At 41.1% G+C, this 22,085-nt stretch overlaps 1 protein-coding gene across 6 annotated transcripts in view; it reads left to right on the top strand.

The window, feature by feature from the left end:
- LOC146060654 (uncharacterized) overlaps positions 1-22,085 on the top strand; it is a 483,494-nt gene that overhangs the window by 289,723 nt on the left and 171,686 nt on the right. For all 6 annotated transcript variants that reach the window (XM_083174095.1, XM_083174093.1, XM_083174092.1 and 3 more), the window contains 5 exons: positions 8,203-8,753; positions 10,479-10,651; positions 10,737-10,895; positions 16,768-16,983; positions 17,895-18,114. In XM_083174095.1, coding sequence (XP_083030221.1) covers positions 8,203-8,753; positions 10,479-10,651; positions 10,737-10,895; positions 16,768-16,983; positions 17,895-18,114 — 1,319 coding nt within the window. The remainder of the gene's footprint in view (positions 1-8,202; positions 8,754-10,478; positions 10,652-10,736; positions 10,896-16,767; positions 16,984-17,894; positions 18,115-22,085) is intronic.

The raw sequence follows: 22,085 nt of genomic DNA, 5'->3' as shown, positions 1-22,085 counted from the left end.
TCGCGTACCATAAGTGTACCACTTCGTGAGGAACCTCTTCACCAACAGGAGTAACCATACTATATAACACATCAGTAAATCGACACACACACAGCACGTGTATCTTTTAATTATTGTTCAATGTTTCTGTTAGTCATGTATGTAATCCTTATTTCACCTTTAATGGCTTTCTTTTATTGATATTATTAAAAGTTAAATTTTAATACAAATAACTTATCCTCTTCAGTGCGCCAGCTAAAAAGACAATCCTTTTCTTTTCTGTTCCTTGTCCAAACATTCAATATCCCAAGGAGAGACTTTTTAAAATATCTACAGCTGAGAAGCTGGCTGTCAAGGTCTCTCTCCTCCTTGGTCACGAAACCACTTTACCCCACTTATTCAAAATATACTATGTACCTCCAACCATAAAGGTGGGATATCCAGGTGCTATGACTACCTGGTTTCTTAGAATAGACCAGCTAAACTCAAATCTAAGGTTATATGGGAGAGGTATTTACAGAGGACCTTGCAGGATGAGGAATGGGATATTATATGCAAGATGTGTTTTAAAATTTCCAGAAGCATCAACCACCTTAAAATATTTTTTAAGTTGATGCACAGAGCATATAATACACCTGATCATCAACATAAAAATCTGGCCTAACATTTCCAAATTGTGCTGGAGAAACTATGTGAATTAGGTACCATTTTCCATATATTCTAGGAGTTTCCCGTGTTGAAGCCACTTTGGGAGGCAGTGATCTCATGATTAGTAAAGGGGTGGGGGAGTCGATTAGGGCTAACCCTCAGACAGCTACTCTTCACCTGTATGAAGGTCACCTGCCCAAGAGTGAAAGGTATGTCCTTGGGCACGTTTTGATTGCCACTAAGGCAGCAATCGCCCAATTATGGAGAACAGCTGAGATCCGGCGTATTGACCTGATATGGGATAAAATCCAGAAACACTTTAACTTTGAGACAGCCAGAGTTCAGTATTCATCTTCTGCTAATTCTTTACATATGAAATGGTTAGGTTGGTTTACATGGGTGCCGGATGACTGCCCGACAGTACTCGGACATCGGGATCCCAACTAACTGGGGCTATTCTCCCTTGTAGGGGTTCACGACCTCCATAGAGTGAGAATAGAACCAGTGGTAAGTGAAGCAAGCCACCGAGCCCACAGCGTGGCATGGTTTCTTTGCACTCGCCTCCCTGTCGGAGCACCGGCAGTTGGGATTCTGATGTTGGGATAATGATCATCGATATTCTGATTGTCGGACCACCATACCACACCTGGGCTACATACTGTATAGAGAAGCTGTGGGTCAAACAACGTTATATAGCACACCTGTAGATATCAATCTTAACTCACCAAGTTCCGAGTGATTACTGGTTTCGATGCTGGCAACCTCTTGCTCATAATATTTTGTAATGTGTAGGTAATTTTAAATATATATGTTTTTGATGTCCAGTGTTTGATGTGTGTACACTGATTGTGTTATTTCCTGTTTTTCTTATTTTGTTTTTTATTGTGTCTCCTCTTTTTATTTTGTATCCCCCCTTTTTTTTCTTCTTGTTTTTTTTTTTTTTTTTTAATATTGAAAAAATATTCAGACACTTCAACCCAATAAGACTGCTTCATCTGTGCACTGATGATTAGATTATAGATAAGAGTCATGCCGCCCATACACAGTGCGATGCACACAGTGCGTTTAAATTAGATTGCATCGCATCTAGTTCAAAACGCCAGCGATGTGCGTTTTGAACTAGATACGATGCAATCTAGTTAAAAAAGTATGGGCAACACCTACTTTATGTGCCGTGCAATGGGATGTGCGCGGGAGCGCAAATCTCAGTGCACCCGTACATTGGACCATGTATGGGCGGCATCAGTTATACTAATGGGGCCTACACACGGGGCTAATGGGGTCTACACACTAGATCACTTAGAAAATGCCCCAACATCGCTCCGTGTGTAGTGGCGATAGCAATACCGATGCGCAGCCCTGCACGCCACTATAGCCTGCTGATTAATGTCCAGCATAATGAATACATTTAGTTAATCACTAGTTAGAGTCAATGTTCTCCGGTGAGAACTGACAGGTCGCTCAGCACACAGTGCTGACACATCACTTTGTGCTGAGCTATCTTGCTGAGCGATCTAGCATCACAAAGCCAGGTCAGACCCAGAATTGCAATCCCGAACCGACATTAAATCCGGGTTGCACATTATACAGGGTTTAGCCCTTCTTATAACCCGGGTCAAATTGCTTGGTTGCTTGACCCGGGCTATAAGGTCTGGTGCTTTCATGCTGCACCTTGACCCCGGTCATTACTTCTGCAAACCGGCAAACATGTTCATTCAGATAAATTAGTTGAAACAGTTTTGAAACAGTTTTTGTCAGTTTTCCCACTTTTGGAACAAATGATTGATTGTCATTTGCTACCATATATTACCGGATTTATGCAACCAGATTGGACAGATAATCTTATACAATGTATGTCTAGTTACACCCAATCTGACTTGTTAACAACCACTTGATCATTGCAGGCCCCAGAAAGGGCCATATTAAGATTAGTGGAGGCCCCAGGGCAACTAAGCTGCAAGGGCCCCTACCAATCATCTTGTCAGTGGTGATGTTATTTGGGAGACCCACAGTGTGTGGGGGCCCATGACTCAGCTGTAATGTTGATAATCCAGCTCTGACCCCGGAGCCTGCAGCTGCAGTTATAGTCTTTCCTGGTGATTTATAGAGGTGGTGACTTGGTTAAAAAGTGGCTCAGTCAATTAATTTGGCCACACATCCACTGTGAAATGTACTCGTGTCAGAACATGTCACAGATAAATACATCTCTCACAGTTCTTTATACACCTCTTCCTGACATAGGTGTGACATTTTTATTTCACATTATTAATATAATCTATTGTCTGCCAAGAGTGCCAGAAAATGCTGTTACACAGAAATGGATTTGCTTGAAAGTCACTAAATATAGCAAGAAGAAATGTCATAGACATAGAGGATAAAAAAATCCCCAGCTGCTCTAATAAGTAAACAAACAGAATTGTTGTTTTAGTTCTCTGAAGAACTTGTTTTTTTATCTGAATACAGAGAAGTGTTCAGACATATAAGCTTTTATTTCACATTCAATAACTGGAATTAATAAAAAAAACTACACACACAACTTTGTCAATAAGGTCTCTATTCCAAAACTCAGTACAACACTCAGTCCATAGGGAAAGCAGATATTACATTTATGGTTGAGCCTGCAGCTGTGTTACCGTGGTTACCTGCCAATCTTCTACATAATTAATATGTAAAATAGTTATTCAGGTCACATGACTGGCCGCACAGAGATACTGAGAAGATCATTTAGCACTTTGGGAAAGATTATTATCTCTTATTTGTGAATACATTTTCTTATGAGTAACGATGATTACAAAACCTATAGAAAAACTGCATTTATTGTTAAGTGTCTGCCTCTCTGCATTTGTTTATCAAGACAGAAATGTAAGATTAGTTGTTAAAAATTTAGAAGTAATTATTTTTGTGTGTATGTGTTGGTGTGTGTTCACAAGCACATGTGTGACACCCACACTTAGGGGCTCATTCGTCCAGGGGTTTGGTAGACAATAAACGAATGCAGGCTGAAGAGCACAGATGCAATTGAACAGGAGTGATTTTATTCTTCACTTTCTAACAATAAGAAATATTACGACCTCTGGTGAACCAATCTCTGTACCCACCAGGTCAATGGTACAAGATACGGGAATAAACAGGCAATACTCAACATACCATACATAATATACTAACAATACTTTGCCCTACTTTAACTTGAGACTAACTGGTACCAGTACCCCATTTTTATCCAAGACCCGAGTTTAGGATTCAGCCTGTGTACATGAACCAATGTACAGTTCCCAGGGGAGGTGTCCCTATGGGGCAACCCGGCCTTCCTACGGATAAGTAGCCGGAGGGTCACTCTTGAACTCAACTCTGGCCTTCCTACGGATAAGTAGCCGGAGGGTCACTCTTGAACTCTGGCTGAGGTAATGGTGAAATAATCCTTGTCGTGTAATACTGTGGAAGGCAAATGAACTGTCCTTGTAGCTCAACAAGAAAGGATTAACTGTACTCCAATGGTTTACAGGACTAAAAGCAATGAGAACTGTATATCCAAGTCCATGCACTAGATGGTGCTATTCCCAGGCACTGTAATACAGACACTGTCCTGTAGATGGGGCTACCTGGGTCTACTGTAGCCTGGGTCTACTGTAGCCAAGCCAGGTGGCCTACTGTAATTAGAGTCCTCCTTTGCATAGGGCCTGGCCCTGTTAACATGTGGGATGGGGACCAGTTACTCTCTTTCCCCACATGGCCTATTACATTAACTTGGTGTAGCTGAAATATCACAGGGATCAGCACATCCCTAGGATACCTATTAATATAAGGCTCCTTTCTCCTCTCTTCTTGTCTGGAGTATTACCCTTAGGGCAAATGTTCTATGTATAATAGACAGTCTGGAGTACTGTTCAATGTGAGTGTACAGGGCAACACATACTCACAATGTCCTGGGTCAAAAGGCCCCTGAATGCTGAGCCCTTCTCACTGATATCTGTACAGCAGGGATTCCACTGCAGCTGCTGCTCCCACTCTTCTCTGTACTTCACACTCTGTGCTGGTATGGTGCCAAACTCTGTTCCTTATGGTCTGTCCTGCATCACTGTGCACACTGCTACTCCCAGCTGTAACACACACACTTGCTCTATCTCTCTGCATACTGCTGCTCATGGCTGTAACACTCTCACTCACTTCCTCAGCACACTGCTGACTCTCCCTTTAGAGCTCCCCAGCTCCTACTAGCTCTCACAGCATACTTCAAGTGCAGTCTCCTTTTTACTTCCACTTCCTGTCCCAGCAGCCTGCTCAAATGTGTTCTTCCCCTGCAGTCATCTCTGGGTCCTCAAGTCCTCCTCATTTCAGAGCTCATTGCAGACTCCTGCTATTCACAGTACAGTAAAATGGAGTTAACCCCTGCAGTCTCTTGGGAAGATTTACTATACCTTTTGGGTGTCAAACAAGAGAGGAGCATCAGGCTGTGGGCTGCATGCCTCAGCAACTGGCAATGCAGAGACAGGCTGGTACTTGTAGTTCCACAGCAGTCCAGGGTACTACACATGCACACCCCTTGGTAGGCTTTTGAACCTAAATTAATATCAAACATAGGGCCTGATTCAGCTTGGATCACCTATAATATAAGCTGCACACAGTAATATGGATATATATAGTAATATTAGTAGTAGTAGTTCGTTTATTTATAAGGCGCCACAAAGGCCAGTATTCAATGGCCGGGCTGGCGGCTGGCAGCGAATCCTGTGTAGGATTCGCTGCACTTTCGCCACAATTCTCCCTTCAGAGAGATTCGCCCAGCAGCCTCCCGTCCTCCCTATTCAACGCGTCAGGGGCTCTCTGCCCCTGACGGCGATAATCACTCTCTGGGGCGAATAGTGCAGGGCTCTCTCCCCTGCTGCTGCGGCTACACTGCCACTGCAGGGGATTGAGCAGAGTCCCGGCGGGGGAGCGCGCTGATACTGCCAGGAGCCCCCGCACAGCATGAGGATGGGGACGGCTCAAGCAGCAGTGGCAGACCTCTGGCTCCAGCAGTCCCAGCGCTGACATCTGCTATCACCGCGCTGGGGCTGCCTGAGACGGAGGTCTGCTACTGCTGCTGGATCTGTCTCTACGTCAGCTGAGGCAGGTCTGTGGGGTCGGGGAACAGAGCGGGCGGGGTGTACTGATGAGCAGTATCTTCACCCCTTTCCCCTCCGCTGCCTGTCAGCTCATGTCCCCTCCTCTTGCCTGTCAGCTCATGTCCCCCGCATCCCCTCCCCCCCACCACCACAATCAGCGCAGCAACACACATGTGTCCCACCTGTGGGGGTGTCCAGTCACTTTGTGGGGGTGAAGAAGGGCTCGCAGGGTGCTGGCAGGGTGCTGGGATCGGAGCCGCTGCACTCACTGGTCCCGATCAGTGCAGTGAATATATGAATATTAATGAGCGGCTCCGGCTCCCGGCCCCCTGCTGGCGAATGTGTAAAAAAAAAAAAATATATTGTTTAAAAAAAATATATATATATTAAAAATATATTCATGTGCTGCACGTATATGAATAAAAATAGCATGCCCTTTCATAGGAAAAATATTCTGATTTTTGAACACAAAAAAAAAAATTAAAAACGCTTTAATTTAAAAGATCACATTACAGTTCACCTAAAAAAGCTGCCGAATGCTAAACGGAGAATCATGGCGAAAATCAATGGAGAAAGCAGTTCTCCATTTGAGCATTGAATACACTGTCGGCGAATTCCACTAAAAACCCCATTGAAAATCACAGGCGAATTGTGGAGAATCATTTACGGCGAATCGGCAGACATTCGCTGTTCATTTGTGGCGAATTGCCTCCATTGAATATGGCGAATTGTTTTTTGTGACAGAAAATTCGCCGTTAACCCAGCGAATTGCCAGATTCACTGAAAAAAAACGGCGAATCTGAGGCATTGAATACTGGCCATAGTGTCCGCAGCACCGTACATAGCAAACAAAAAACAAATGACAAGGTATAGGGTGTGTTGATAAAATACAGCATAAATAGGGGTATAGCTGTAGAACTAAAATCAGCATCAGTTCTGAAGTAGGTGTTGAAATTGTTGGGGAGACTGAGGAGGAAGTAGAGGAAGGGAAGAACAGGGCAGGTGCACTGGTGAGGTAAAGAGGTAGGGTGAGTACGTGAGGAAGGAGGGCCCTACTCATAAGAGTTCAGACTAAAAGGAGGTGGATGGACGAACGAAAAACAATAGGATAAGTAGGAATGGATGGTAAAAGATGGAGGGGTAGGGTAGGCAGGATAGAAGGAGCGAAAGGTTAGGAGGAGGGATAGGCTAGTCGGAAGAAGTGGGTTTTGAGGGAGCGCTTGAAGGAGGTAAGGGAATCAGAAAGCCTGATGGGTGGCGGGAGGTTGTTCCAGTGCAGGGGAGCAGCGGAAGATGAGCCTAGCAGCGACATTAAGAATGGATTGGAGAGGGGCAATGTGGGCGAGAGGTAGCCCGGAGAGAAGGATGTTGCAGTAGTCAAGGCAGGAGTGAATGAGAATTTTGGTCGCGTCAGTGGAGAGGAATGGTCTGATGTTGCGGAGGTGAAAGCAGCAAGACTGTGAGAGAGCACGAATGTGGGGGGTGAAAGAGAGGGAGGAGTTAATGATGACACCAAGGCAGCACGTTTGGTCGGTGGAGGTGATCTCAGTTTCACCAATGCTGATGGAGATAGTGGGAGAAGAGGGGATGTTTGGGGGATGGAAGATTAGAAGGTATAGTAAGAAGATATAGTAAAATGGAGTACGGAAATTGTTTTAAAAAACAAACTAAATAAACCATAAATAAATGATCTATAGATAATTAAGTCATTATTATACTAGAAATACTTTGATATTGTACTAACATTATACTTAAAATCAATGAAAAAATGCAGAACTAGTCAAGTTTGAATGTTTTTGTTTAAACACAGATTGATGCATCTTCTAAATGTAAATAGTTTATGTAAGGATTGAGAGAGATCTTCACCTATAGAACCTGCATTCAGGACATCCCTAGGTAGTTGAGGCTTATTACTAATAAGGTAATGATATCCCTCAACTACCTTGGGAAGTCCTGAATGTATTAATGTAACAGTAGGATTTAATTAAGGGAAAGGCAGCTTCTATAGGTGAAGATCTCTTTCTATCCTTACATAATGAACAATTTACACTAACATGTCCAATAGCAATGTCCAATATCACTGACCATGTTCAAGGGTGTATGTTCATAAGAGACACCCTTAAGGGGAAAAAAAGTGGTGCCCTCCCCTTCCCTCCTTCATCCACCGGTGCAAGTGCATAACTCAGCTATGAGGGCAAAGTAGGAAGTAATGTAGTCGCATACTGTATGTGATCCCCAGGACGAGCTACGACTTGAGCTTTTCACAGCTACTTGTCTAATGGAATCTTTATTTTGGGGGGTGACCACAAAAGATCAAGAGCCCTGTTTTACTAGAATATATTTACTGCTTTTTTTTTTTTTGTCAAATTTCCTAGTTATAATACAGGCCTATAAAATAATGTTCCATAAGAATATTCTCTTTTGCATTCTTCATTATACAGTATATGTATTAAATATTTGATTTGTCTTTTAGGGAAAACCTAGTAGAACACGCAAGCTATCATTTTCAAGATTTAGACATATTGACCAGGCAGGAGACTGAAAATGTGTGCCACCTCCTATCATCTATGCACCTTTCTGTCATCAAGCATGTTATCTCTGCCAAAGGAAAATATGGCAATATCACCAATGCAACCTTCACTTATTTTGTTCAGTGTTTCAGAGCACTTATGAAAGAACAATATGCTAAAATTATAGTGGAACACAATCTGGCGAAGGAAGCTCTTGATTGCATTGAAAAAAAACTTACGTCACATGAAAAACTGACAGATCAGCTTACGCATGAAAATATTGTGCATGAACAACACAAAGAGGGTACACTAAAACTATTACAACAGATTGCTCAGGACAAAGCAGTGGTGGAACAGAAGATCCAGGCTGTGTATCAACAGTTACAGAAGATCAAGAAGTTTAGATCGCTACTTCCAGAATATCAAGTTGCACTAGAGAAAGCAGAATACAAATGTTCTGCACTAATAGAAAATATTAAACAACTAGTGCAAAATATGGATATAACAGCTTTAGGTGAGAAATATTTAATTGTTACACTTGATAACTGATGTTTTTCAACCATATCTACGAATATCTACATCCCTTTATTATACGAAGTGTGGTGACTGTAATCTTAATAGCTAAGATACAAAGCCTGGGGAAGTGAGCATATTCTTCAGCAGGGGATCACTATAATGATTGTGCATGGTCTGTCTGTCAGAAATGCAGCGGAACCCCAATACCCCCCTCCAATCTGACTGATAAGAATGTGAGTTTAGGCCATGAACTGAGGATCGGCTGAAAGATGTCAGGGTAGGGATAGGGGTGAGAGGAGAGACCCTTTCACCCAGCAAATTCCAGATTATTTATGCTATTCTATAGTACATATGCTTATCCCAGCCAAAATCTGGGAGAGATCACCCAGCAAAATCTCATCTTCACCTTCTTTTCCATGCTCACTGTCTACAAAACCTGTGTTACCCCCTATCTGTCTTTAAGACTTTTTCAAGAGAAAAACCTAGCCCACAGATATTGCTCCCTGGTGAACCCCTAAGAACTATTGACTCATATTATATTCCTGACCTTCTATCCCTAAATCTATTTGCCACCCAACCCAGAGCGTCACCATCCAAATATATATATTTTCATGTATTTATGTATATATGTACGTACGCATATTTTGTGTATGTATGTATGTATGTATGTATGTATGCTGTGTGTCTTGCGTAAATATATAGACCCACACTGCTGTTTTTCATGACCTCCTCCTATCTGCGGACCGCATACCGGAAATCTGATTACCAGATGCGTTCCATGAACCGAAAGTGGTGACAAGATTTGTATTCCAAGACTGGAAATAGCTCCGAAAATGGCAGATATTGTATTTTAACAATGTTTTTCTTATTGTGGATATTCATTTTCATGTAATATTATGAGTATTAGGTCTGCCTCCTATAACACTTAGAAACACATGATTTACTGTTGGCATTCTTTGATTTTATGCTAATTAGTTGGATCAGTTGGTTAATTGCTTGTAATCTACTTCCTGTTGTGTGGGTATAAAAACCCTATCTGAGGACCAAATGCCATACCTTTGAAAGTTGTATAGAGCACAACGAAACATGTTAGGGGCACTATATGGTCACATGAGAGGATGTCTTATCATATCCCGACTTGACCTAACTTAGAGCCTTTATCTTCTACTGGGATAAAGATCCCCCTGAACTTCCTTCACTCAGGACTCTGACCTTTCACTGTTATTGAACTGGATTCTTCTATTCCCACACTTGTGAGGTTGTTGCTGCCTAAATAGATCAACCCTCCAGCAGTGATTGCCAACCAAAGCCTGGTAACGGATTCCAGCAGTGACCTATACATACCCTAAGTGGACATATTATGGGGGCATCCCATTGTTGCCATCATTAAGAGGAAACTGAGTAATATAGGAACAAGTGGGACAACTTTTGTTTTTTTATATTTTTCATGTGTCCAATTTTACAATATTTTAAATTCAGATTAATTTTGATTCCAGTTGATCCAACAAAATTATTTAGCATCTCTGGGATGCTGGACATACCCCAGGAGTGAGAGAAAAGAGATCCCCACAAAGCCACTACCCTTTTATATTAAGCTATGTAGCACCGATAGCAAAAGTGTTTCAGTGGAGTAGGTTTTATGTGTCTCGAGTATGTTTTATGATAACAAAATAGTAGAAGTTGACAATTGCTTCAAATGCACATGTTTTTTATATCATTACAGGAGAATTGCGTGCTATGCATAAACCTGATGTGGATTTGGAGGAGCTGATGGCTTCTGTCATTATAATCCTAAAGTCTCCTAATACTGATCTGACCTGGGCAAAGGGAGCTAAGAGGCAGATGGCCAATATTGACCGGTTCCTGAATGAACTGATGACGTTCCACCTTGCACAGGTGAAATATTTGTGACTGCAGAATAAGAAGAGATTTGAAAGGAATATATTTTTTTTTTTAACAGTTTGCCCATTGTAATTTATAGTTACCACAGTCTACCCTGGAACTTCTGGAAACAAACATAAGGAAAGTACAATTTACACCTGAAAACATGATTAAGAAGGCAGCCGGTAATGTGGCAGCAGGGAGTCTTATGAGATGGCTTCAAGGTGCAGTGCAGTATTACAGAGTTTTATCTTCCAAGGTAAAATTTAAATACTTATAATATAAAAAAAGACTAATCTCATGACTTTGGTTCATTTGTGGTTGATTTTATATACCACATGCGCTTATTTTTTAAAAGCTAATACAGAAACCAATAAATGATGATTGTTCTACCCTTCAATATGATGAATATGCCTAACTCACCCCTTTGAGTGCAAACTTTTTTTATTAAACCCTTTGAGTGCCAATGTTGCTGTGGGAGATCCTCAAAATATCCATTAAAAATGCCACCATCGCTTACAGCGAGTGTCCTTTTTGGGTGCAATATATAACTAAACATGAATTAATTGACTTGGCTGTATTTGTATTTATTTATTCTAAAAGAACAGTCACTGTGAATGATGCTGGCATTTTTAGTGGATATTTTGAAGAATGCTCACAGCAACGTTGGCACTGAAATGGTTGAACCATGTAATAGCATGGTTCCTATTTATCATTTCTCCCATTTCTACTGACATAGGGGAATACAGACATACTGTACACTGCAAATGCATCTATAGCCTATTTCTCATCTCAGTTTACTATTATTCAATACTTATTTTTAATCTATCTATTCTATAATCACTGTAAAAAGGAACTCCTTGCTGTTCGGATTTCTTAAATCATACTAAAATAAATAATTTATTGTTTGAAAATGGTGCATCAAAGCCCTGGCAAATTACATTGTTGTATAGACACAGGGCCCCATTCAGATATGACGTAGGAGACTCGCAGCTCGCAGATTCTCCATTATAGTTAACATGTGACAGGCCTTGCGATGTTGCATGTAGTTCCCCTCTCATCCTGCCTGATTGACAATTTTCCTGGAAATGGGTGTGTATCACTTAAGCTTACTCAGCTGGCCATCTGTGTTGACTGCATTGTTGGATTCCAGCCTGTGACTACATGCATGCTTCCTCCTTCAAATTGGATGGTAATTCAAAGCTGCTTACAAACCAGGCCCATATTCATTGTAATATTGGCCACTACTTGAGGTCAAAACACTCTGCCAAATGCAGAGTAGTACAAATTTCAGCTGCTCTACATGCGAGGAGAAGAAGAAAGCAGGTTCTGGGCCTGGGCTTGCTGGAGAGGTCTGGTGGGGGTATCTGGATGTCTGACAAACAATGTCAAGGTTGAGAGTCAATAGGTTACTACCAATTGGTCAAAATGTCGACATACAAGGTTGACCCGAGCAAAAAGTAGACATGAGTTTTGGGAATTGCCACACAGCCAGATCCTACTGAGGGTGTGTACACACAAATGTGGGTTATTCAGATCTGGACAGAAGTATAATTACTGTATGACTGTTTTCACGCGCTTCTTTTGCACCTAGAAAAGATTAAGTGTAAGTACTGTACACATGGATAATGAGTATTAGCAAACCAGACATACATATACAGACTGTCCCAGTATAGTGTTGCTGCATACATATCAATGTTCTGTAGCGAGACTGCAATGTGTGCACATTGCAAATGGCTTCCATTTGAATGAATGCACCCACATTGGATTCCATTCCCTTCAGTGCATAGCCGGATCATAGGCATAGCATATGCCCTGCTATACTGCAAGTTTATCAAATAAACAAGTTTATCAAATAAACATAAATATAAACATTATGGACCTCATTCAGGTCCAGTTGTAACAGTACTTTATGTATGCGCAGGACTCTTTTTGCACGTTTGCGAATGTGTCATAGCACACAGATAGGTATCAGACGTCATCTGATGCCTATTCTAGCGTCCATTTAAAAAAAAACGGAGGCGTGTCGTTGCAGTTTAAGGGCTGCTGAGAGGCCTGCCATCTGCGATGGGAAGCTTGCGCTGCTTCATAGATGCCGTAAGCCCAGGGCCGGCGCCACCACTAGGCAGAGCTAGGCATTTGCCTAGGGCGCCGACCACTTGAGGGCGGTAATGACCAACCTAGGAGAGGTACCATAGAGGTACCATAGAAAGCTGGGAGCAGGACAGGTAAGACAGTGGGCTTCCCTCTCCCTCCCTCCATTCCACCTGTGAATCAACGCTATCCTCCCCCCCTGGACACGGAGGCTGCGGGCACCCATCGCATTATAGCCCGCACACCCTCCGGAGCACAGGCGCCCGTTGCAGTATCGCCTGCAATCCCCCCCCCCCCGAAGCGCCGGCTGCAGTATCGCCCGGACCCTTCTCCTCCTGGAGCGTGGCCGCCCGTCGCAGCATCGCTCGCTGGCCCCCCCGGAGCGCGCGCGTGCGCGGGGGGGGGTGTGCATTGGGCGGCGGGTGGAGGATTTGCCTGGGGCGGGGGGAAGGCTTGCACCAGCCCTGCGTAAGCCTGCCCATAGCTTACTTAATGCGCAGTGCGCTCGGACCACTACTACAGCAGGAGGCGTCTGCAAGTAAAAGACGCCCTCTGCTGCATTACCATACAGAGCTATCAATGCTACTTTCAAGGAAGCAGAAGAGATAGCAACTCTAACCGCACCTAAATGGCCCAGTATTTCCATGCGTACTGTACTGGACCAACATATGCCCCATTACTGCCACCCCTGCATCAGGCTCATAGTCTGTGAAACTACTTCCAGAATAATTCGGTAAAAAGCTTAAAGTACGTCTAAGCTTAAATCTATTTCGTATTGCTTAAAATACTTTCAAGACATTAAATCTAAATGGTTTGCAAATCCTGCTTTATGATATCTATTAGAAAGTAATCAGGTTCAAAGAACTAATACACATTATCTAACGAGAAACACATTTCTTAATCTATCTCTGTTCTTTTATGTGTTCAAAGAAACCAATTTAAACTAATTTTTACCAAGGCCAAATGTCAATCATAAGAAGAGATATGTGTGAAATTTTAATTGCAAGATGTTCGGTGCAAATTTAATGAGTTAAATAAGAGAGTTGAGAATTTCGGCATGCTCAGCTCATGCATAATGTTGACTTAAATTGGTTCTCCAGAGGTGAGGAGAATTGCATTTGTAGAATTTACACACTGATAGAGCAAATGTACTGGGCCCTGTAGGTTAAGGTTATAAATCAGAATCATTTAACTTCCTTTGAGTGATTGCTGAAGAGTATAATGGTTTGGGAATCTGGCTAGAGATGTAAGTGATTCTTCTAGCTAGATTATTGAAATGCTGCTCAATATTCATAAATCAGTAATCATTAATTCCCCAAATAGTTCCTGTCGGCTATTTAAATAAATCTCCTGCTAGTTAATTGAGATTGAAAGAGACTGTGTTTACTTACTCTGAATTGACACATAAGAAATGCTGTGTGACATCCACATGTAAACAAGAATGGTCTGCACAGTTGCTTGTGTAATGTCAGCAACTAATGTTAGACTTAAATGTATTATTATCATGGGGTCATATTGCTTTTGTTTTTGACTATTGTTTTAAACAGAGTGATTTGATTTGTATATTATATACCTGTGATTTATGGTAGTGCAGTGAGCTGCAGAAAGTATTGTCAGCTTTTGATGAGTGTGTGTGACGACATTGCCAGAGCTTGGGATGACATTGCCACACAATGACTGGAATAACATATCACATTTATCTACCATTTTCTCATACCTTGCCTACAATAAGCATATACTGTAGCTCAGTAATTTCTAATTAGTTTTCCTGATACTGTATGTGGCCATTACTGTATTACTGTATTATGTGACTATAGTGTTCTCCTTAAATAAGGCAATTGTAATGGAGACTAAGCAGACTATTCATTGTTGGGGGCCATGTGTCACCCAATAACTATCCAACTCACCATTAATTATGACAGATACATTAGTACTGGAACATTTCAGTATTGCTCCGAAGAGGTGACAGTTGCTCTGAATGGCAGCTATTACCACGATCAGTGACACTTATGAGTGCCTGTCCCGCCAACCTCAGATTATGTAGGCGCATAGGCAAAGATCATACTTTATGGTGGAGGGATCCCCTCAGATCCCTCTTTGCAACCCCTTACCTCCTTCTCATAGGAAGGAGTGGTGCTCCAAGAATCTGCAACATCTGAAGATGGTGTTGATTCTTCCAAGCAAGATATCAGTTTTCATAGTTTGCTGAATGCAGCATTCTCCTATCGAGCCTCCATGTAACCTCATTATGTAAGTACATAACATTCTAAGGGTTCAAGTCTAGGGCACGGGATAGCTTCAAAGCAAGCCCATTCAGCATCTCCTAGGACGCTGGGCACACCCCTGGAGTGATGCTTCAGGAATTCCCATCAGAACACGCCCCTCATATTAGGACATGCCTCCTACTGTCATTACCTTGGGATTACAGTAGAGTGTGCATCGCGTGTTACCAGATGCTGCTGACGCTTTTGCCTGTGTACATAATCGTCCAGTCTTCTTTTCTTGTTTTGTTCCCAATTGTTAAATGCAATTAAATATGCTGGCTCTTTATAAGTAAATGGTAACAAATGAAATAAATTAGTCACAGGGTCCTTGGAACCACCCATGGAAAATCAATGTGGAGTGGTGCTGTTTCTAAAGTAGACACATTGGGGAGATGTATTAAGCCTAAAGGTGCCCATACACGTTACAATTATTGTATACAATATTGTATACAATATCGCATCTCATAGCATATCGGTTTAGCGATGAGTACAAAAAGTATGTGCAGCACATACTTTTTGTACTAGATCTCATCTAATCTGATCTCATCGCAAAACCGATATGCTATGAGATGCAATATTGTATACAATAATTGTAACGTGTATGGCCACCTTTAGAAAGAGATAAACATGAGGGTTATAGAGCGTGATAAACACCCAGCTAATCAGCTACTAACTGTCTTGTTATAGGCTGTGTTTGAAAAATGGCTGATTGGCTAGATGTTTATCACTCTTTATCACCCTCCGTTTATCTCTTCTTAAGGCTTAATACATCTGCCCCATAGACACTGTGAAATGTCACATCCAATTTCCCCCAGCCTCCACTCTAGGGCCCTTATTCTAGTTGATTCGGACGGATGCGTATTTCGGACAGGAACCAAGTGTTCTTAGCCCTGCCTACCGCCGTAGGAATGCGGTAAGACGACGAGTGTACGGATCGCAAGTGGATGTTTCATGTGAACACCTCCTCCATCTGTGGGAACCCCCCCCCATCCTCCGATGGTTGCCGACCATCGAATGATGGACCGAGCGGTCAGACAGCACCGAGTGCTCCAGAGCACTTACATTTTTCTGTATGAAAGCAGGGATGTGGGCGGGCAGCTGACATCCGGCTATGGGGCAAATGTATTAAGCCTTAACAAGAGATACATGCAAGGGTGATAAGGAGAGATAAACGTCCAGCCAATCAGCTCCTTACTGACTTTTTTAAACACAGCCTGTAACATGGCAGTTAGCAGGTGATTGGCTGGATGTTTATCTCTCCTTATCGCCCTTGGATTTATCTCTTGTTAAAGCTTAATACATCTGCCCCCATGTCAGTTGTCCGCCCTCCACACGCGCGTCACGGCCACATTACCATGCGTATGACCACTGTTTTCATGGGAACGCCCATGAAACGCTGGGTGTACGCATATGGTAATGAGCCCATACAGCCCTTCACGTCCCTCTCCACCCCCTGCTCGGATGGTTCCGTAGGATCATTTTCTGCACGGATTCAAACTGTGTTCGGACGTGCGAGGCATTCGCACATGCGCAGATACACCTCTGCACATTCGCAAATACCAAACATCGGCCATCCGACCGCACACGAAGCTGTCCGACTCAATCAGAATAAGTGCCAAAGTGTGATCACAAAATGGCTTTGGTGAACTCTTTGACAACCTTTCAAAGTATTTATGTTATAATATACAAGATGTTTGTATAATACAGTGCTTGAGGTAAATTGATTATTCACCACAAATACTTTTACTGAGATTGTTTTGTGCTGTACTGTAGGTAAAGCCTTTAAAGAGCAAAGTTTCAGAAGTGACCATTGCTTTAGAAGAAGCTGAACAAAAAATGACAAGTTTACAGCAGAGAAAACAAGCACTGGTTTTAAGATTGTCTGACCTGGGGAAAGGCTTTGAGGAAGCAACCATGCATAAAAACAAGCAACAACAAAAGACTATTGAAATAGCCCAAAAGTTGGATCAAGCAGCAAAGATAGCACAGGTATGCATGTCTGATCGTGAGCTCATTTTTCTCACATGGTTTATGTTAGAATGAGGATACTTTATTCTATGCTGTATAGAACTACTCATATAACACATACATAATTACACTTGTCACTTAGGATATTCATAATGCATCTTGGCATCTTTATAAAGAAACATGTCTTGTTTATTGTAGCTCACAAAATGTTTCTTGCTACCTCACTAATAAACCATTACTTTTATGTGAAATGTAATAAGTGTCTCGGCAGCTCTGTGCTTGCCTTGCAGTTATTCTGTGGAGAATTATATAGTGGTTCAGATAAAATGACCAATCAGGAATGGTTTTCAGTACCACATCCCTTGCCACGATTGGATGCTCTAAATAACTGCAGTTATGAAGAATAAGGGATTCCAGTTTTACTTTTTTATCATACGCATGATAAAATGACTCTGACTGACAAAATGTCTTTATCCAATGTATGTTTAATTAGCACATAGGAAGGGTTAAATATTTTATGGTAGTCACTGAGCTCTAATGTAGTTACATAAAGTGTATTATGTGTCTGTAATGGGGTAGTTAGAACAGAGTGGTGTTTTGCAGATTATTATTAATGTCAATTTTTGCTCGGTTAAATCTCAGTAGTACAAGTTTCTAAAATGATTTGTAAGATGATAACCATGAAACATATTTCCTTGCTCTACTGGGCATATTTACTGTAGGACACATTTCTGCACTGCATCAATAAGGATTATGTAGCTTCTGGGTTACTGCACACAGATCTGTAAGCTCTAGATGAGTGATGGCCATGGTCTAAGTAAATAAGTCTGTACACACCAGGGCCCTTCAGGCAACCCTCATCAAGTTCAGTCCAGTGCAGGAACATATAACTTGACATTTAACCATCTTTATTATCTGTAATCTGTTTGAAGCTCCTTGAAGAGGAGAAGAAGAAATACGCCACTATCGTTACCGTCCTTCCAGACAGGCTGCGTGGGTTCCCTGGAAGTACAGCAATGGCAGCGGGATTAGTGTCGTACCTTGGGGCTTATGAGCACCACTTTCGTCAGCTAATGTTAACAGTTGAATGGCCTAAGGCTGTGAAAGAGAGAGGTTTCCCACTGATGATAGACTCAAGTGACCCAAACAAAGGTAATATACTGTAAATCAGTATGCAATATGTGTATAAAAATACGACAGATGTGTCCTTATGCAACATTGCCATTTCAGAAAAGTCCATAGACATTGCATGTAAAACAGCGGGTGGTAGCATATCAGCACTGTAAAGGCCCCCATACACTATGCAATTTTGGTCCAATTTCACTCAGTTTTGGAAGATTGGGCCATGAAATGGACCCCAATCGCATGTGATATGACATCTGATCCGATGTGCGGTCCAATGCGCATTGGACTGGAGTCAGAGGTCGGACGGAATGCACTTAAGATAACTCGTACATGCAGCCATCAGCGCCACATCATGGGTGTTTTTTAGTACCCGCAATGTCTCATACCTGATATGCTCTGTATCCCCATCGGGCAGTGGGTGGTGGGCTGGACATTTAAAAAAACCATTCAAAAGAATGGGTGGCCATTGATTGGCTAAGAGAGCTCTCTTAGCCAATCAGCAGCCACCCATTCTTTTGAATAGTTTTTTTTTTAAATTATCCTGTCCCCCCCGCCTGCAGCTTCCCGATAGTTTTAAATGTGATCATTTGCATCCGGTGGGAGTTCAGGGGGAATTAGATCGACTTGTCTTAATAGTAGTGCCTTGATATGTTTTCCTTTACAAACTTCAACCTACTGCCCCCCCCCATCCCCATGCTGCCACAAATACCCACTTTCCAGTGACATCTTTCAAGTGACATCTTCGAAGTTTAAAAGCCACTACCTGCATCAAGTACAAGCATGTGTTCCTTGTAGACATCCTTAATTTTGTGATAAGCAGACTTGTGGTGCCCCCTTCCCCTAGTTCCTTGTAATAAGTGTAACTCTTAGTATATCATCTATTACCACAGACCATTATAGTACCAGTTTGAAGAAAGAAAATTAGTCTGTATTTGTATCCCAAATAATACAATTTTATCTTTAATTTAATTAAAAATGATTCCTGTTCAACAGGTTCTAAAAGTTTGCAGTAAATATAGTAAGAGTATGTACAAGATAATGAAATTGTGATTATAAAAACAATGGAACTGTTATTGTTAGCTGTGTGCCTTTGAGACCTCTTCTTTTTTTATTATTAATGAAATGTATCAGTACAAGGAGGTGATCGGAGAGTATTAAGAGGTAATCTTTACGTTTATGAATCTCTTGACTCACTACTGGGTCTAATAAAGTTATGAGTTGTTGTTCATATAAAAATAACAAATACATAAGGTGTACATCTTTACATTTTGGGAAGTCTACTCACTCCAAAAACAGTTTGTGTAAATGTCCCCAAAAATACAAAGCATTATATACAAAAAAAATATCACAAAAATACTACTACTACTACTACTACTAATAATAATAATAATTATAAAAAAACTGGCTGTTATAGTGTTACTGTAATTAGAAATAGCCTGCTTGTAGTAGTGTTATTAATCTCAGTGCCCTGATAACCATTGAGATGTTTCATTACCTCGCCATCTGATTATTAAACCATTGTATGGAGTTGACACACAGTATTCTGTGATTCCAATGTGCACAGAGTGGACACCTGTCCAGATTCGCTAACATGCCCAATTGCCTTTAAATGAAGATCTCATCTGTCATTAATTTCTAGATGATTGAGCTCCATTCCTGCAGATTGTGACTAGCTCTATATTTGTATCTCTGATTCCACTGTATACAGCCCTGGCATGCTTTCTTTGACCTTCTATGTGTGTATTACATGTGTACTGGCTCAGATTGGTCCCTGGAACCTTTGAGTAGATTATGTACTCACCCGAATCAGTTATCTGGACTTAGCTTGCAATTACCTGTGTTGTGTCTGATCAGCTGTGTGCCAACAATTGATTGTTTATGCATTCTGCCTTGTCCAGAAGACATTGTGTGGGTGGTTGTGCATCAGACCTGGACTAACTGACTGACTACAAGATAAGCTACACAGCCTTCTGACAGATGAGCAACATAAATTTAAATAAAATAAATTTCTATGCAACTGGGCTTTCATATTACAATGTTGTGCATTACTATACAGATTTTTGAGAATATTGCATTTAAAAACTTCACAGAAGTGGTCACATCCAATTCAGCCACACCAGGCTGTGCTTCCTCTGTATGCTAATCACTGCTGTTTATCCAGCACCGCCCATAGTGTATTCTGCACATGATGGCTGCAGAGATGAGAAGTCAATCAGGTATTCTAAATTCAACAGTGCTTCTGCCCCCATCCAATGGGGACACATGAATAGAAGTGAACCTCTGCCCCCCCCCACAACCTTTACTGATCACCAGTAGCATAATTAGAGGGTGACTAGCCTGCAAATGTCCAATGGCCCACAAGGTGAAAAGGCCCAATTGAACTTTGGCATCTGCATATATCCAAAGCCTGGCCTGGATTTTTGTACCATCACCTGTCATAACCATACTATTGCTTTTGACTGCTGATCCCATCTTGTTCTGCTGCTTACTTCAGTCAGCTCCTCTGTCATTGGGGTTTTCTTGTGGTGTATGGTGTCCCTGCGGGTACCCCCATGACATCCTATTGGTCACTCTGTCCCCTGGGAGTACCTCTGACCAGCATTCTGTACAGCACCCTCCTTGTCTGCCGTTCTGTAATTTTCTCTGTTGGTACTGTACCTACACAGCTGCAGCTGCACTTGTAGACCAAGGCTTTACAGAAAGCAAATAGGAGGCTCACCTTGAGACTTTTCCAGGGGCCTCCATGTCTGGAAACATGTAGTTCCTCAACAGATGAGCAGCATATGCTACTGCTGTAAATAGAGGAGGGTCTTACTGCACTGTGGTGAATTTTCAGTTTAAACCTTTTTTTTTTTTTGGAAGAGATTGACTTGTGTGATACTACTCACACTTTTTTGCTGCTGAAGGCATACATCTGATGTGGAGTTTTAATCAACTGTAAAAGTACATGTAGAGGAACAACATTGCCTGTTCTCAGATGAGTTAATCTAACTAATATATTGTCTTTTTAGAATCAAACACAATTAGGAAATAATTCAACATAAAATATTATTATTATTATTATTATTATTATTATTATTGTAGTAGTAGTAGTAGTAGTAGTAGTAGTAGTAATAATAATAAGTAAACAAATTAGATATACATGAGATACTAATTACCATGCAAAAACATTTAAGCTCTTTCACTACAGATTTGTATAATAAAGATATATATATATATATATATATATATATATATATATATATATATATATATACAGTACTTGAATTAACATGAACCAATGTCACTTTAAAGATGGCACACCTAGAAACAGGGAGTTAGTAATGCACCATTCGAGAACATCCAAATACTTAAATGTAATAAGGTTTCCAAAATATACTATTGAGCAACTACAATTACTATTCTACAGTAGATGGTCTTAATAGTTTCTAGTATATTGTCTGATAGATATTAGATTTTTTTAAAGGGACCATTGACATGCACTGCAACATGGATTTATTACACAGAATTCAAAATACATTCTTGTCTTCGGGGCTGAATACAATACAAGATATACACAATTTTAACAAATCATTATCAAGTAGGGAGAGTTCAATTATTCTAGAACAAACATTTCAACTGCTCCAGTAGCTGAATAATGCATGTCAGTGGTTGGTGTTGATGAAACATGAGTTAATGTAATGTCTTTCAAGAAGAGCAGTGTTAGCATCTTGCTAATATCACAAACAAGAGGTTATTTTTCTTAAATTTAGGTGTACACTGATGGGGATATTGTCCATCATGGTGATTTTAAGATTATTATTGTCAGGTACTTTCCATTACATATAGCCAATGTGGCTGATCATAGTCCAACAAGTTAACAAGTATTTCCTTGTGTAAATTTTTTAAGTCTTTTAATGTCTTTTAGTTACTTCAAAGTATTAATCGAGTTAGTAAAATGAAAGTCTCATTATTAAATTACCAAAATCCAGAATGTAAGAACTTATTTGAATTTGTCA

Source organism: Crinia signifera, chromosome 2 (assembly GCF_055691185.1).
Source record: "Crinia signifera chromosome 2, ASM5569118v1, whole genome shotgun sequence".
NCBI lineage: Eukaryota > Metazoa > Chordata > Amphibia > Anura > Myobatrachidae > Crinia > Crinia signifera.
The sequence above is the reverse complement of the archived record's forward strand: the minus strand, read 5'-3'. Positions and strand labels throughout refer to the sequence as shown.